The 13,174-nt window shown below is 45.4% G+C and overlaps 6 protein-coding genes across 6 annotated transcripts; 4 read left to right on the forward strand and 2 right to left on the reverse strand.

The window, feature by feature from the left end:
* Positions 1 to 495: 495 nt before the first annotated feature.
* Positions 496 to 2,043, forward strand: C8R40DRAFT_438905 (uncharacterized protein). The gene is made up of 2 exons (XM_046235072.1): positions 496 to 1,833; positions 1,892 to 2,043. Exons 1-2 carry the CDS (start codon positions 700 to 702, stop codon positions 1,952 to 1,954), a joined length of 1,197 nt encoding a protein of 398 aa, XP_046090781.1. The 5' UTR covers positions 496 to 699; the 3' UTR covers positions 1,955 to 2,043.
* Positions 1,892 to 2,582, reverse strand: C8R40DRAFT_438817 (uncharacterized protein). Its single transcript, XM_046235070.1, has 3 exons — positions 2,483 to 2,582; positions 2,338 to 2,429; positions 1,892 to 2,283 (listed from the first exon to the last, which is right to left on the reverse strand). The coding sequence occupies exons 1-3, from the start codon at positions 2,536 to 2,538 to the stop codon at positions 2,132 to 2,134; spliced, it is 300 nt and encodes a 99-aa protein (XP_046090782.1). The 5' UTR covers positions 2,539 to 2,582; the 3' UTR covers positions 1,892 to 2,131.
* A 27-nt stretch (positions 2,583 to 2,609) lies between these two features.
* C8R40DRAFT_1140308 (glycosyltransferase family 57 protein) lies at positions 2,610 to 4,905 on the forward strand. The gene is made up of 12 exons (XM_046229470.1): positions 2,610 to 2,767; positions 2,812 to 2,890; positions 2,944 to 2,959; positions 3,014 to 3,191; positions 3,245 to 3,398; positions 3,457 to 3,528; positions 3,579 to 3,831; positions 3,890 to 4,035; positions 4,085 to 4,221; positions 4,272 to 4,369; positions 4,423 to 4,498; positions 4,548 to 4,905. The coding sequence occupies exons 1-12, from the start codon at positions 2,661 to 2,663 to the stop codon at positions 4,846 to 4,848; spliced, it is 1,617 nt and encodes a 538-aa protein (XP_046090783.1). The 5' UTR covers positions 2,610 to 2,660; the 3' UTR covers positions 4,849 to 4,905.
* An 898-nt stretch (positions 4,906 to 5,803) lies between these two features.
* Positions 5,804 to 7,345, forward strand: C8R40DRAFT_439285 (anticodon-binding protein). Its single transcript, XM_046235075.1, has 7 exons — positions 5,804 to 5,875; positions 5,928 to 6,117; positions 6,169 to 6,278; positions 6,332 to 6,464; positions 6,516 to 6,771; positions 6,823 to 6,893; positions 6,948 to 7,345. Exons 1-7 carry the CDS (start codon positions 5,873 to 5,875, stop codon positions 7,112 to 7,114), a joined length of 930 nt encoding a protein of 309 aa, XP_046090784.1. The 5' UTR covers positions 5,804 to 5,872; the 3' UTR covers positions 7,115 to 7,345.
* Positions 7,346 to 8,638: 1,293 nt separating this feature from the next.
* On the forward strand, positions 8,639 to 10,930 carry C8R40DRAFT_1165935 (uncharacterized protein; the record flags this gene model as incomplete). The annotated part of the gene is made up of 6 exons (XM_046230773.1): positions 8,639 to 8,757; positions 8,825 to 8,964; positions 9,020 to 9,102; positions 9,155 to 9,533; positions 9,591 to 10,462; positions 10,526 to 10,930. The coding sequence occupies 6 exons, from the start codon at positions 8,639 to 8,641 to the stop codon at positions 10,928 to 10,930; spliced, it is 1,998 nt and encodes a 665-aa protein (XP_046090785.1).
* A 189-nt stretch (positions 10,931 to 11,119) lies between these two features.
* C8R40DRAFT_1200996 (aspartyl aminopeptidase) lies at positions 11,120 to 13,137 on the reverse strand (the record flags this gene model as incomplete). The annotated part of the gene is made up of 9 exons (XM_046233121.1): positions 11,120 to 11,391; positions 11,445 to 11,555; positions 11,606 to 12,016; positions 12,070 to 12,156; positions 12,197 to 12,428; positions 12,481 to 12,643; positions 12,700 to 12,741; positions 12,800 to 12,855; positions 12,906 to 13,137. 9 exons carry the CDS (start codon positions 13,135 to 13,137, stop codon positions 11,310 to 11,312), a joined length of 1,416 nt encoding a protein of 471 aa, XP_046090786.1. The 3' UTR covers positions 11,120 to 11,309.
* Between the last annotated feature and the right edge of the window lie 37 nt (positions 13,138 to 13,174).

Consider the following 13,174-nt stretch of genomic DNA (forward strand, 5'->3'; position numbering starts at 1 on the left):
TCCGACAAGTATAATTCGGCACAATTCGAGAGATTTCGTGTACTGAGATCTGCAATGAGATAATTTGTTTACGAACTCCAGTGTACTCGCGAGCGAACGTCTCTACTAGGTTTGTCTTTGACTCAAAGGACTTGAAGGAACCAACGCCACGATACCAAAGAACCATTCAACATGCAAGTCATATGTCAGATATCTTGAGCTCAGAGCATTTTCGAATTAAAAAAAACAACCTAGGAATGGAAACCTTTGACAAGGTTTCGACTTTCTGTTTCTGTGGCCGTCACGAGGCTATCCAATGGTGATGCTCCAATCACCGTGTGTTGGAGCCAGGCTGGATATTGTCAAGGTGTGCGTTTTTATTATCAGAGGCCCATTGTCGATCCTGATAAAAGTTCGGCGCTATCTGAAGCACGGTTCCGGTGACACCTATCCGCGGCGAAATGAGAGAAAAGGATAAGTTGCCCTATCACGGCCTCAGTATTGTCTTTGTCAATCAAATGTCTTCCGACAATGTCATCACTGACTGCATTCAGCAATATAGGCTTCTCTTTGATCTGAAAACCAACCATTCATTCGAGATCCCGCGAATCGTGTAAATACGCGATCCTTTCTCTCCTTGTTCGACCTGCGGTCCCTCTTTCCAGTAGTCCTTCCTTCATACTATCCCACTCATCCGCTCTTTAATTTCGATCCAACATCATGAAGAACTTATTATTCTCTCCTAGCATTTGGCGAATAAAGTTTCCGAAATCATCTGGTGTAGATGAGCTAGCGGCATCTGAAAGATCGGAAACTCCCACTAGTACGTTTATCGGCCGACTGAAACCTGGTCACAAGGAAACAGGAGCAAGAGCCACTTCGAGCATGAAACAAACTCCTTGTCGTCCACCTCGACCTCCAAGTCCGAATTTGTTTGGTACTCCTAGGCCTGTGGAAGATACCTCCGAAGTCCCGACTTTGAGGAGAGAACTTTCCCAGAGAAAACACATCCATGTCCAACGTCCTAACCGTACGGCTGATTCACTCAAAGCCAAGCGAAGTTTACCCGAGCTGGATGGTGTTTGGAGGGGATTCTTGAACGAAGTGAACGAGGACCACGACTCCTTGTACCAGCATCCCATACCCGATTTGCCTACTCTGCAGAGGCAATCGCCCACTGTACGTCCAGAATTGAAGGACGAAGAGGTTAGTGGTTCTCGCTCACACTTCCCGCGGCGGCGGCCCTTCGGAGGATCTCAGCCCCGTGTCACCTTGCATACTTCGAGGTCCACTACCTGTGTTGCTATACCGGAAGAGCCGTCTTTGAGCCCACGCTCATCGGTGTCATCTGCCGATTATGAGACTGACATGGACTCTCTGGCACTATTTCCTGCACCTCCCCCGTTGAGAATAAGGAAAAAAGTTCCCAAACCGCTCATCCTAGTACCCACCGCAACCATTGTTCCCTTACCACCGTCACCTTGTACCGGCTCTCTAAATCCCACACCAGTAGCAAGTCCGACCTCGCCGAAACTTCCACAGAGTCCTCGGAGAGCGACATCCCCGCCGTCAATTCTGAAAAAATCGCAATCTGCTGCGTCACTGTATAGCATGCCTACATCGCCAAGTTATAATACATATCCATCCACCTTGACGCTAGCTCATCCGCCGCGTATAGCGCATTCTATATCGAGTCCATCCCGCCCCAGTCCTTCAATATCGCCCACGAGTCATAAATCATCTTCCAGTGACACTATGGCTTTATCCAACTCCGGATCTTCTCGCAGGTATACCAATCGCACTAATACCTTCACCTCAAGCTCGTGGAATGATAAACCCCTTCCGCCTTTGATGGTGAGCAAATTCCATTCTCGTTGCACTGGCAGGTGTATCTCAAAGAGAATATTGATAGCTCAATAGACGACAGCGGAATATCAAGCACCCATCACCCGTCGAATGGGGTATTGCTGTTTGAAGACCCTTCTTCATTGTTTCTGGACATAATTTATCTACTTGTCTTCTCTCTGATTAGAACTACATACTATTGTAGTTCGGTCTTTTTCACTACATGTAAGTAAAAATTGTACATTATGTATGTATATCATCATTTTCGTGAAAGGAGCTCGAAGTATTCGAAAACTGTGACAGGATATCATCGTTTTTTCTTGGATTCTAGTGCTTGCGCAGAGATACGAGTGGGAGATTGTGAGCTCTGCTTGTCTTCGAGGATGGAGAGGATAATGTACGCGATGAGAACAATGTTCGCAGCTACAATTGCGGTAATGGCCGCGAATGTGGAATTCCCTAGTGAGGATTTCAGTTCCAGATCTTTGCGTTTACACTGGAAGGTGGTAATACCATTCCAAAGATAATGCAAGCTCCCGTAATATGAGGTGAGTGGCACAATGCCCAGAGACAAGCTAAAAATCACTAGCTTGAAGAGTGTACCACTGTTGTTTGAGTTACTACACAAAGAATTCAATGCTAGAGTATATTCACTCACTTTGAAGCAGCATTTGTGTTCAGCTTTCCTATAGCTGCTTGTTCGCTGGTACTCATGGTGGACGGAGGAAGATCGCGAAGAACGTGTCATTATCCATTTAAAAAATAAAGTAACGTGTTCGATCATTCTCGCGTTCTTCTTAGCCTTACCACTATTGCCGAACGTAACTCGCGTAATTATGCAGCTCGACGCTTCCAGCGTGTCTGAAACATCTTGGCTGCATCCTTCAGAATGGGATATCCTTGTGCTATCTACAGTGATCAAAGTGTTACTGTTTCCCGCCTAGTGAGTCTCATGGTGTAGAAGAGAATTGTGTCTCAATCTCTCAGTCGTTCCACGGACTTTGAAGTCCACAGAAATTGGCTTGCTATAACTCATTCACTTCCTATCTCGCAATGGTATTATGATGTACGTATTCTACGAAACATTCAATATATGTCGACTCTCATGTCTACGTACAGACATCCTCACAATGGAGTGCGTCTTTCTCCCCAAGTCGAAAGTGACACAGAGGTGACACTATATACATAGCCCTTGACTATCCACCATTCTTCGCCTATTTCGAGAAGATCCTCTCCATTCCGGCTTCTGTCATTGATCCCAGAATCGTTGATTTGAACAATCTCAATTACGACTCTTGGTCTATCATTCTTTTCCAGCGTACAACGGTCATTATCACGGAACTAGTACTGGGAGCCGCACTTTTAAAGTACGCCACAATGTCTTCCTTATGATTAAACTTCACTCATTTGATTTATACAGATTCATACGAGGCGCCGTTGATCAACCTACTCAACGTATCATCTCAGCCTCTCTGTTTCTTCATCCCGGATTTCTCATCATCGATCATATACACTTCCAGTACAATGGCTTCATGTTCGGAATTCTGCTCTGGTCTATCCTCATGGCCCGTAACGTCAATATTAGTTTTACGTGGATGTTCACAAGCTGGCACTCACTCAGTGATGTTCTAGGGAAATAAATTAGCAAGCGGGATTCTGTTCGCTGTGCTGCTCAACTTCAAACACATCTATATGTATCTCGCTGTGAGCATGATGGTGTTATCGCTTTACAAAATCTGATTTTGATCATACAGCCTGCGTACTTCATTTATCTCCTCCGCTCCTTTTGCCTATGGCCATCTGGACAGATAGAGATCAAGAACTTCCTTGCGCTGGCCAACGCTGTGATTGCCATCTTCATAGCATCTTTGGCACCATTTGCTCTTATGGGCCAAATACATCAATTAATGTCACGATTGTTTCCTTTCACTCGAGGCCTCAATCACGCGTATTGGGCACCCAATGCATGGGCTCTGATCACTGCTGCTGATCGTGTCCTTCTTAAATGTGTGTACTTTGCATTTGATTTTATCTGTAAGCAACATGTAAGGATTGTTCCATACAGATGCCAAAAGTACAGGACAGAATTTCCACATAAACATGGCAGGTGTCTCTTCGACGTCAAGAGGGCTTGTGGGGGATACCGTCTTTGCGGTCCTTCCGAACATAAAGCCGTTGCATACTTTTACAATAACGATAGCTCTGCAGTCTGTTAGTGAATCCCTTCCTTTTCGGACATGCATCTGAATTTCTGTCCCAGATTGTCTTAATCAAGCTGTGGTTTCACCCAACTTACAAGTCTTTTCTCACTGCCCTAACCCTTTGTGGTTACTCTTCTTATCTATTCGGGTGGCACGTTCATGAGAAAGCCGTACTCCTTATATTGGTTCCACTCAGGTAAAGCCTTTCCTTTCTTGAACCTTCTATAACCTCAATCGGTATCTCAGTCTTTTAGCTGCTGAGCGTCATGCATACTTTCGTACGTTTGTGATAGCTACTGTTGCGGGAGTATTTTCTCTGTTTCCCCTGCTATTCACTCCTGCAGGTGATGCTCGTTCTCTTTCTTCGCTTGAACATAATTCTCTAATATGAAAATAGAATCCGTCATTGAAGTAATATACTCAATCGTATGGTTTGCCTTACTTTACATCCCATTATCTAAACGGGTCTACGAGTGAGTGCATCCGTTTACTTTCTTGCCCTTTACTAAACTTAATCATGAGGTTCCCAAAGTCCCTATCTTATGTGATACTCGATGTTCTTGAGAAATTATACCTCGGAGGTTTTATTTTTCTGCAGATATTTGTCGCCTCTTTCCCTGTTTACGCGTCGTGGAACTCTCGAAGGAAGATCGAAGAACCTGGCAATCTCAACACCAGCGATTCGTCCGCTATGGAGTTCTTACCATTGATGGTGACTAGTGTATACTGCGCGATTGGGATGGTGTGGGGATTCATGCGGTTAATCTTTATCTATTTAAATGAGGATACGACGTACCAAGGACAATTGAGTACAATCCAATAAATCTCGAATGAGTGCTGAGATAGCATTCGTATAGAATTTCACGTTTCCTAAGGCCGCTGAACGCTGACACCTACCTACTTAAATGGCACCGGATACTAATGCGTTATCATACTTCGATGGTCGCATGACGATACATCCTTGTCGGGAGCAGTAACAATTGTTCGAGGTGTCATATACACATACATAGAAGACTTCATCCAAAGAACTTCACGAAGCGAATTTTTTGGGGGAGTAACATGGAGAAAGTGACCGACGGGACACTGGTCTACAGGATGTACGCATACAAAATCATTACTAAAAAGTCCAAGAGAATGAGTAGGGTCTGAGCATATCTGTAACTGAAAGATGTGAATAGATGATTGACCCAAGAGCGTTGCAGCTGGTTAGAGCTGGTTCACAGATGTTACAGAGGACGCACGAGCGGGGGCTGGCACGCATTTCCAGCCATTTCTACCATGGCAAACACTCAGACAGATCAAACCACTACCCATGTTGGACAACGAACTAAAGAGGGGAGAGACATGACGAAGAGGCAAAACTTGGCAGCCTCAAGAGAGACCGCTAAAGACCGTGACCTAACTTGAAGTATGAATGAAAAGAACAAATTCACAGGCGTTGCGGAATATACAAGAAGAAATAAAGGCAGCGGTGTACAAACGGAAGGCGACAGCAATGCTTGCTGGCTTAAGGCATGGCTACGGTGGCATGTCTGCGAGAGGGGAAATAGTAACCCAATAAGGCCAAATATCGTCCGGGTGTTGTTATCTGACTTTCCTTCATTCGCTAGCTTGTTTTCTTTGTCGTTTCCTTCAATGCCAGCACGTCCTTTTGCCTTAGTGTACTAGTGACCGGTTCGAAATGGAACAAATCCGTCGACCTCCCAGAAGCTGCCTGAGTTGGGCCAGCCGGCCCAGCCATGGAAGTGCCGGCTATCAGATTTTGATGAATTTCGGCACCTTCAACACTGCTGAACGCCGTTATCTTTGCCGTCCAACGGGCGTCTATCTCTCAAAATTTCACCTTCATGGTAAGTTCATCCACCTATATTCCAGCGGCAAATTCAAAGCTCCCAACATTAGTTGCGCCGTCAATCTAGAGAACGGAGACAATACGTTTATGCCAAGTCGTTGGAGGCTCAGGAAAGACAAACATATGAACGGAAACAACAGTTAAAGGATGCTTTAGCGACGGGAAAATCACTACCAACAGAGTTGAAGAAGGATGCGAAAACGTTGGGTCAGGAGCTGGCTTTTGACGAAGCGCAAGTAGGTTAGCTTGATTGTGCTTTTGTGTGCCAGTGCAAAGCTAATATTTGACCAGAACCCACATCGCATATTGATAATGAATATTCAAGAGCCGGGATCCAGGATCCAAAAATCATTATCACTACGTCGAGAGACCCTTCTTCCAAATTGCTTCAATTTTCCAAAGTTAGTATCTAGTCTATGATTGGGAACCCTTTCATAAAGGTTTGGAACCATAGGAAATCAGACTGATATTTCCCAACTCGCATCGGATAAATCGAGGAAACTATGTTGTGAAGGAACTTGCAGAGGCTTGTCGGGCAAACGATGTTACAGACCTGATCGTACTGCACGAACACCGCGGCAATCCTGGTGGGTACATTTCTGTGTCGCTCCTTGTACTCGAATGACCTTTGTTTTCAGACGCAATGATTATCTCTCATTTTCCCCATGGTCCGACTATCTTCTTCACTCTCAACAACGTCGCGCTACGGCATGACATTGCAACCTATAAAGAGTCAACTGTGTCAGAGCAATACCCTCATCTCATATTTGAAAACTTCACGTCGAAATTAGGCGAACGAATTCAGGATATCCTGAAGTATCTCTTCCCTGTACCCAAAGAAGACAGTAAAAGAGTCATGACTTTTGCCAATGAAGACGACTTTATCTCTTTCCGGTAGGGTCGCGTCCCGTCTCTTCCCTGCGTTTCGCTTCTTAATCCTTTCAGACATCATGTATTCGTAAAAATACCACGGCAAGTCCAGCTCGCAGAAGTAGGACCCCGATTTGAAATGAAGCGTATGTCCCCTTATCTTTATTGAGTCCTTGGTCCTCATCCGCCGCCCCCTTCAGCGTATGAAATTCGCCAAGGTACCATTGAACAGGCGGAGGCAGAACGTGAATGGGTATTGGCACATTATTCAAGAACGGCAAAGAAAAGAAGCGTGTTATCTGGCTCGGGGAGTTACTCAGCCCCTCGAAATTCGCGTAAGCCACCAATGAAAAAGATCAGACGTTGAAGTGTATATTCTCGTACGGTCGCCGTACGTTGCTACGCCAGTCTATTACAATGGGTATATGATCACCCCGTCCCCCCAGCCCCATCCATTTGTATTCTCTTCCCATGCTGTATAAAACTTCTTTCTCTAGAAGATGTATGCTGAACTAGACGTCGATTTCAAGTTTCCGAGGCATAAAAATTCGAACAAGTGAATTCACCCGCAAGCGTCAATTGTACTGTATGTTTTCTACTACGTATTTGCGTATGTGTGTAGTGAGCTCGAGGTGACCACGATCATCGCCAGTCGTTGCGCCTGGTACAATACTGGAGGTGACCCCTGTCAGGAATTAATTCAAGATCAAAGTCATGTATATCTTCTTTCAATCTTTTCCCTCCTATTGCTTGATTCTTCTCGCTAGATTGTTCATAGTAATCTACCGTGTCCAGGATACGTAGGTGCGATGCCACGTTGATAATATGATATTTCTGTCGGTGTCTTGGAGGACGTTCCAGAGCGAGTTATTTACATACTTAGAGTGAGTACCCTCTGGTCTTTGTACAACCATTGATCTTGTGCTCATCTTTCACATTGATTTCCTGGGCCGTTGAGAATTATTTCCATGCAAAAGAATCCCAACGTCGCTTCCCCAACAAGCTCCAGGATTTTGACAGATTCTGACCCATGTATCTCCTCCGAGTCTTCCCGAGGAAAAGCTGAGTAACTCAATCATCGCTTCTTGAATTAAATCGGAAATGGTCCTTCTACAGCGGGTGAGGATGGACGGTTCACGGACGTGTCGATGAACGGGCATCATTAGCCTGGACCACTTTCTTCATCGGTCCATGGGTGATTCCTTCCCATCCACAATATCATCCTCAGGTCCACTATTTGATGGCGCGAGCTTCAAAAATTCTGTGCCATTGTAAGAGATTCGGAGTAGAGTTCAGCCCGGTTCAGCCTGAACGCCGTGCAGACAGCGTTTATCGATAGGCACAAGCGATAGGATGATTTCTCCACGTTAAGCCGCTCAGGAACTAAAGAGAGAGAGAGAGGCTGTTGATGAGGAACATGAACTTTATTTAAATCATTTATACTGTGGTTACTCCTGTCGCGCACCAGAGGATCGATGTAATGATCAAGTACTTACGTGGAATAGATATAAGGAACCTCTTATTTTTCTACGTTCGGTAATCTATAATAACTCTGTCGGTGTAACTCATCTCCCATGTTGACCATCTTGTAAACTCTTGCCTATCTTGGACTCCGGATTCTGAATTCAACATATTTCATGGCTCGAAATCTCTCCTCACCCTATCTCGTCACCTATCAAGGTATTGCCATGACACGAAAGTCCAGGAACTCAGTCTCTCACAGGGAGTGCAAAGGAGTATCAAATGTATGCAAAATATTACGGCTCAATTCGAAGTTTGAAAATGCATCGAAGGGCTGGACCCCCGGTGTCGTCAGCTTGTTGCGTTAGTGCCTGAGTTAAGTACTAGTTAAGTGGCGACTTGAAGTCACCCGTTTCCCTCCGAAATCACCATGAACATCTTCAACCCCAAGATCCTCGATGCGAGCATCCGCGATGTTTCCCTCTGTCTCTCTGATAACCAAAAAGCCGACTTACTATTATACGCACTGAGTAGCCTGGTTTATGAAGGGTGCGCCCATTATGTCTAAACTGATTTTTCTTGCAAACTGATTTGATACTGCATGTTGTTTTTTCAGTCGCTCTAGAATCGTATTCGAGAACGCCATTCAGTCCTGTTTGCAGGTGACTTCGCTATCTCCCGAAAACACTGCCAAGGCCCGTATTCTGAGAGCCAGGGCTAGGCTCAACACCGGCTCCATTTTCGGCGCACAAGAAGGTATGTCGTTGCGCCTTTGAGCATAATCAGCTTGACAGGCATACGATGGGGATAGATCTTCAAGCTGCGTTAGTTGCCGAACCTGATAATCCTGAGGCGACTGCTTTACTACACAAAAGGTCTGTAAATGTAGAAAAGGTGCGTGCTGTGCTCTTCAAATACCATACTCTTCCCTCAACTTGCAATACAGCTGTTGGCACCCAAACCAATCATCAAAGGGCAATTCTCCGTGGAGATCTGGCGAGAGATCGCGTCATTACTACCGCGAAGAGATCTTAAAACGCTGCTCTTCGTCCCAAATTCTCTTTCCCGCATAGCATCTCAGCTCTTGTTTCGAAAATTGGACCTTCATTTTTCTGATTTTTCTGACATAGCTGAAGAAGAAGCTGATTCTTGGAGAACCCCCCTTCTTTCTGCAAACATCAGGGACCAAAGCAATCGACACGCACAACGTACTGCGGACATCCTCACCCGAGTGATCACAGATGCTTCTTTTGCGTTGGTTGTGCGGACATTAAGGATATTCTCGTTTAGGTCGGATAAGGATGGGTGGAGTTCTTTCCAGATTGGTGAGTGGGTGCTGGATTGCACAATGTAACGCTTAGTCTGACCGTGATTTCTGGCAGGTATATTATCCAATGCTCTTCCGAAGCTCATCAATCTCCGGAATGTTCATATCACTGCTCCCATTGATGGGACAATGCCCATCCTTCAAATCTTGCAAACCTCGCACCCACGATTATCCGGACTTACACTTCAAATACCTAGCGGATCGCTTGGTCTCTCAACTCTGACTTTCCAGCATCTTGCCCACTTCGCCTATGAAGCAAGTTATGTGCCAAGCTCTGCGAGTGGAAGCGATCCTTCCTCCTCCGCTTCATCCGAGTCTGAATCTCTCTCTGAGTTCCTTTCCCAGAACCGTGGAACTTTGCGGACACTCTGTATAGAGAACCCGACCTCTACTTTTCCTGCAACTTCGTCTATCTCAATTCGGAATTTCACACACATTGGATATATGGGTCAACTGCCTGTTACTTCAAGTCAGTTGATTCCTGATCTGCTCACGCATGGGCGGCAGCTAGAGTGCCTCAATTTAACGGTCCTTCTGGATTGTGCGCTTTCTCCATATTTCCGTTCACTCTCGACGTCACTCCCGTTCCTCCGCCATTTTACTCTCTGCATTGCTGGGAGCGTCTCTAGACAATTGAATGACCGAGACTTGTTACCCTCGATTGCAGATTTCTTGCGAAATCGAAGAGATCTCAAAACCTTGACTTTGACAGTTGGGGGTGGAGAATTTGTTCTCCGTTCAACGGGATTCGACGCTAGTATTTGGGGTGTCCTTCCATCCCTTACATCTCTACTTGGACTGACGATAACTTACCCAAAAGATTTGGCTCCTGGTCTAGGGGCTTGGCTTATCCCACGGACAGTTGTATCACTCACGTTAGATGGTTTCGCTGCCGCTTCTCTTCGAGAACCTTTGATATTCTTAACTGTGAGTTTTGGTCACACGAAAGGTTATTTCATGTGCACTGATCTTGCCCTTTTTTTACAACAGCAACTTCGTCCTGGAATCCCTACGGGGCTCCTATTCATTACTTTAGCCGACTTTCCTCTTCCTTTCCCTGCCCAGGTCGTAGAGGTTGGATTTCCCATGGTTCGATTGATTCGAATGGGGAACAACTATTTCACGGTTCTCAACAATCTCCCTGGATATGCAGGTGGAAATCGTCAACACCATCGTCATCACAGTTCTCGTCACTCCAGCTACTCTCATCTACCCAGTTCTAATTCTTCGCCTGCTGCTAGTCCTATGTCTACAATATCAACCGAATCCGATATTTCATACGACCTTGAGCAATGGCCTAAGCGACGAGCAGTCTTTCATGCTAGGGAATGGTTTGAATGGCTGGGCTGCGAACCAGGCGAAGCACCTGATCTTCAGGAATTCTCTTTGAAATGAATGCAACTTTGTCACATTAGATCCAAGTATCATATACTCTCCATAAAGATCCATCCAGTGTTCCCCAGGTTCATGAAGTAAGATGACCAACTGTAGCGAAAGGGTCCAGGGCAAGAATTAGACTGAGTAACGGACAGGATGTAAAATATCTTGTGTCCAATTGTGTCCAATTTCCTGCTGTATTTCGACTCAAAATGATCATGTTAAGTGCAGGTGTCAGGCTTGGCCATTAGCAGCGGCTATCAGTAAGAACCGTTCCAAGTAAACCGACTTAACAGAGGTGTTACATATACAGGAACCTCCATAGATTTCGTCGTAGATGAGTTCATCATCTACGTCGTGGGGTTCGATCAAATCGTTTTATTACAATGTACAGACTTTATTCTGCAACGAGCTTAGCATCCAGCTGCGCGAAGTTTTCAAAAAGTGACTGGAATAGATCAATGCAGCTTTGCACGTCACTGTCGGAAGACATAAGACTCGGCTATTGCTACCAAATCATGTAGGAGCTCACCTTGTGCCCGCAGTCTCTCGGATGGAATGCATCGATAACATAGGGCAGCCGACGTCGACTACTCGTAAGCCCATGGTAGACAAAGAGGGACCAACAGTTGAACCACATGGCCTGCGCGAAATCTGAATGAAAAGCTATGATTTGGGCATAGGGGAACGTACATGTCATTGCGTGCTTCATACTCCTGAACCTTCCCTCCCTTCTTTTCGACCAGCTTTTTAATCAAGAAGGATCCAATAGCATCACTCGTATATCGCTGTTTAGCATTAGTTTTGATCATTACGCCACCATTTATACGAGGTTGATGGTTTTCTTCGTGTTTGTTTGTATAGTTAGGGTGGATAGCATGCCCCATATCACACGAAACTAGAAACGAACTGGCAATGCTCTGAGCCAACAGGTCAGGAGTTGGAGAGAGTCGACTGAGTACAGAAGGGATAAGATTCGACTCGGCTCCAGTGCTGGAGACACTGCCAACTTCTTCGTGATTGAATAGTGCTATACAGTTGACATTTCCTTCGAGTAACGAATTAGATGAAAGACTTCCAATCAGGGCATCCACCGCACAAAATCTGCATGGTAATGAACGTAAAGATTGGCTGCGAGTCGAGAGAAGAAAACTGACGAGGAGAATTGGTTGTCCATTCGTGGGCTGAAAACGAATTCGTTTGCAATGCCTCCTAATTGAGAAGGCTGATTGTCGTAGAGTTGTCTGTAAGCAATTTCTCAATATAGATATACGGCGGGAAGACGTTACTCGCAGTTCGAAATCGAAAATGTCATCTGGCGCTATAGATAATTCAGAAGCCAGCAGAGATAACAGCGCAGAATGATGGTTGTTTGCAATGCTTGAGGCTTGAACATCTCTAGTGCTTGATTTAGGTGACTCGGATGTCGTGTTCAGTTGTTCCGAGATCAGGCCTAGGATGGGAACAAACTCAGTTTCCTGATTGAACTTGAGGCTATCATTGACGCCTCGATCCACTGTGATTATGATTTGAATTAAAACCTGGGAAGCTATTGAGCTTTCACTCACAGTGTATAGCAAGAGAGGGGATGCGTAAGATAGGTCGATCGACCTTGATCAAACGAGACTTGAATTCTCCAGATCCATTAGAGGTAATAACCCTTCCAGCAACGGAAAGATCACGGTCTAACCAAGAATGCCATATGCCACCTCCATATGTTTCGATACCAACCTTGGAGAATCAAGTTAGGGTATCAGAAAAGCCAGGATAGATATGTCCAACCTCACCTGGAGGTACCCGGCCTTGGTTCGTTTGGATATAGGACGAATCTATTCCAGAAATGAGGGTTGAGAAGGGGAGACGCACGAGGACTCATCCACAACTCACCCTAAGATTCGGGCTGTCGATATGCGTAGCAACAATACTCAGCCCAGCTCCCTGTTCTACAAGGGATCAGTATTCTACACCAACTGTGAATTTAGTACACGCTTACTCCAGTTCTGGGGGGTAGTAAACGCGACTATGGTAGATTGGTTTCGAGTGAAGAAGTATTTTCCTCCTGGTTTGACTAACTTGTCCCAGCCATCTGATTCCTTCAATTTGCTAAACCCGACCTTCTCGAGGCGTTGCACCGTAGTTTGAACTGCATGGAATGGGGTAGGAGAGGCATTCACAAAGCTGAGTAACCTGCTGGCAGCTTCGGGAACGGTAGACGACAGCATCATCCTGAGAATATGGAGAGCAAATCGAGTATGCAAACGG

The sequence above is a fragment of the Lentinula edodes genome (assembly GCF_021015755.1).
Source record: "Lentinula edodes strain Le(Bin) 0899 ss11 chromosome Unknown C8R40scaffold_3, whole genome shotgun sequence".
Classification (NCBI taxonomy): Eukaryota; Fungi; Basidiomycota; class Agaricomycetes; order Agaricales; family Omphalotaceae; genus Lentinula; species Lentinula edodes.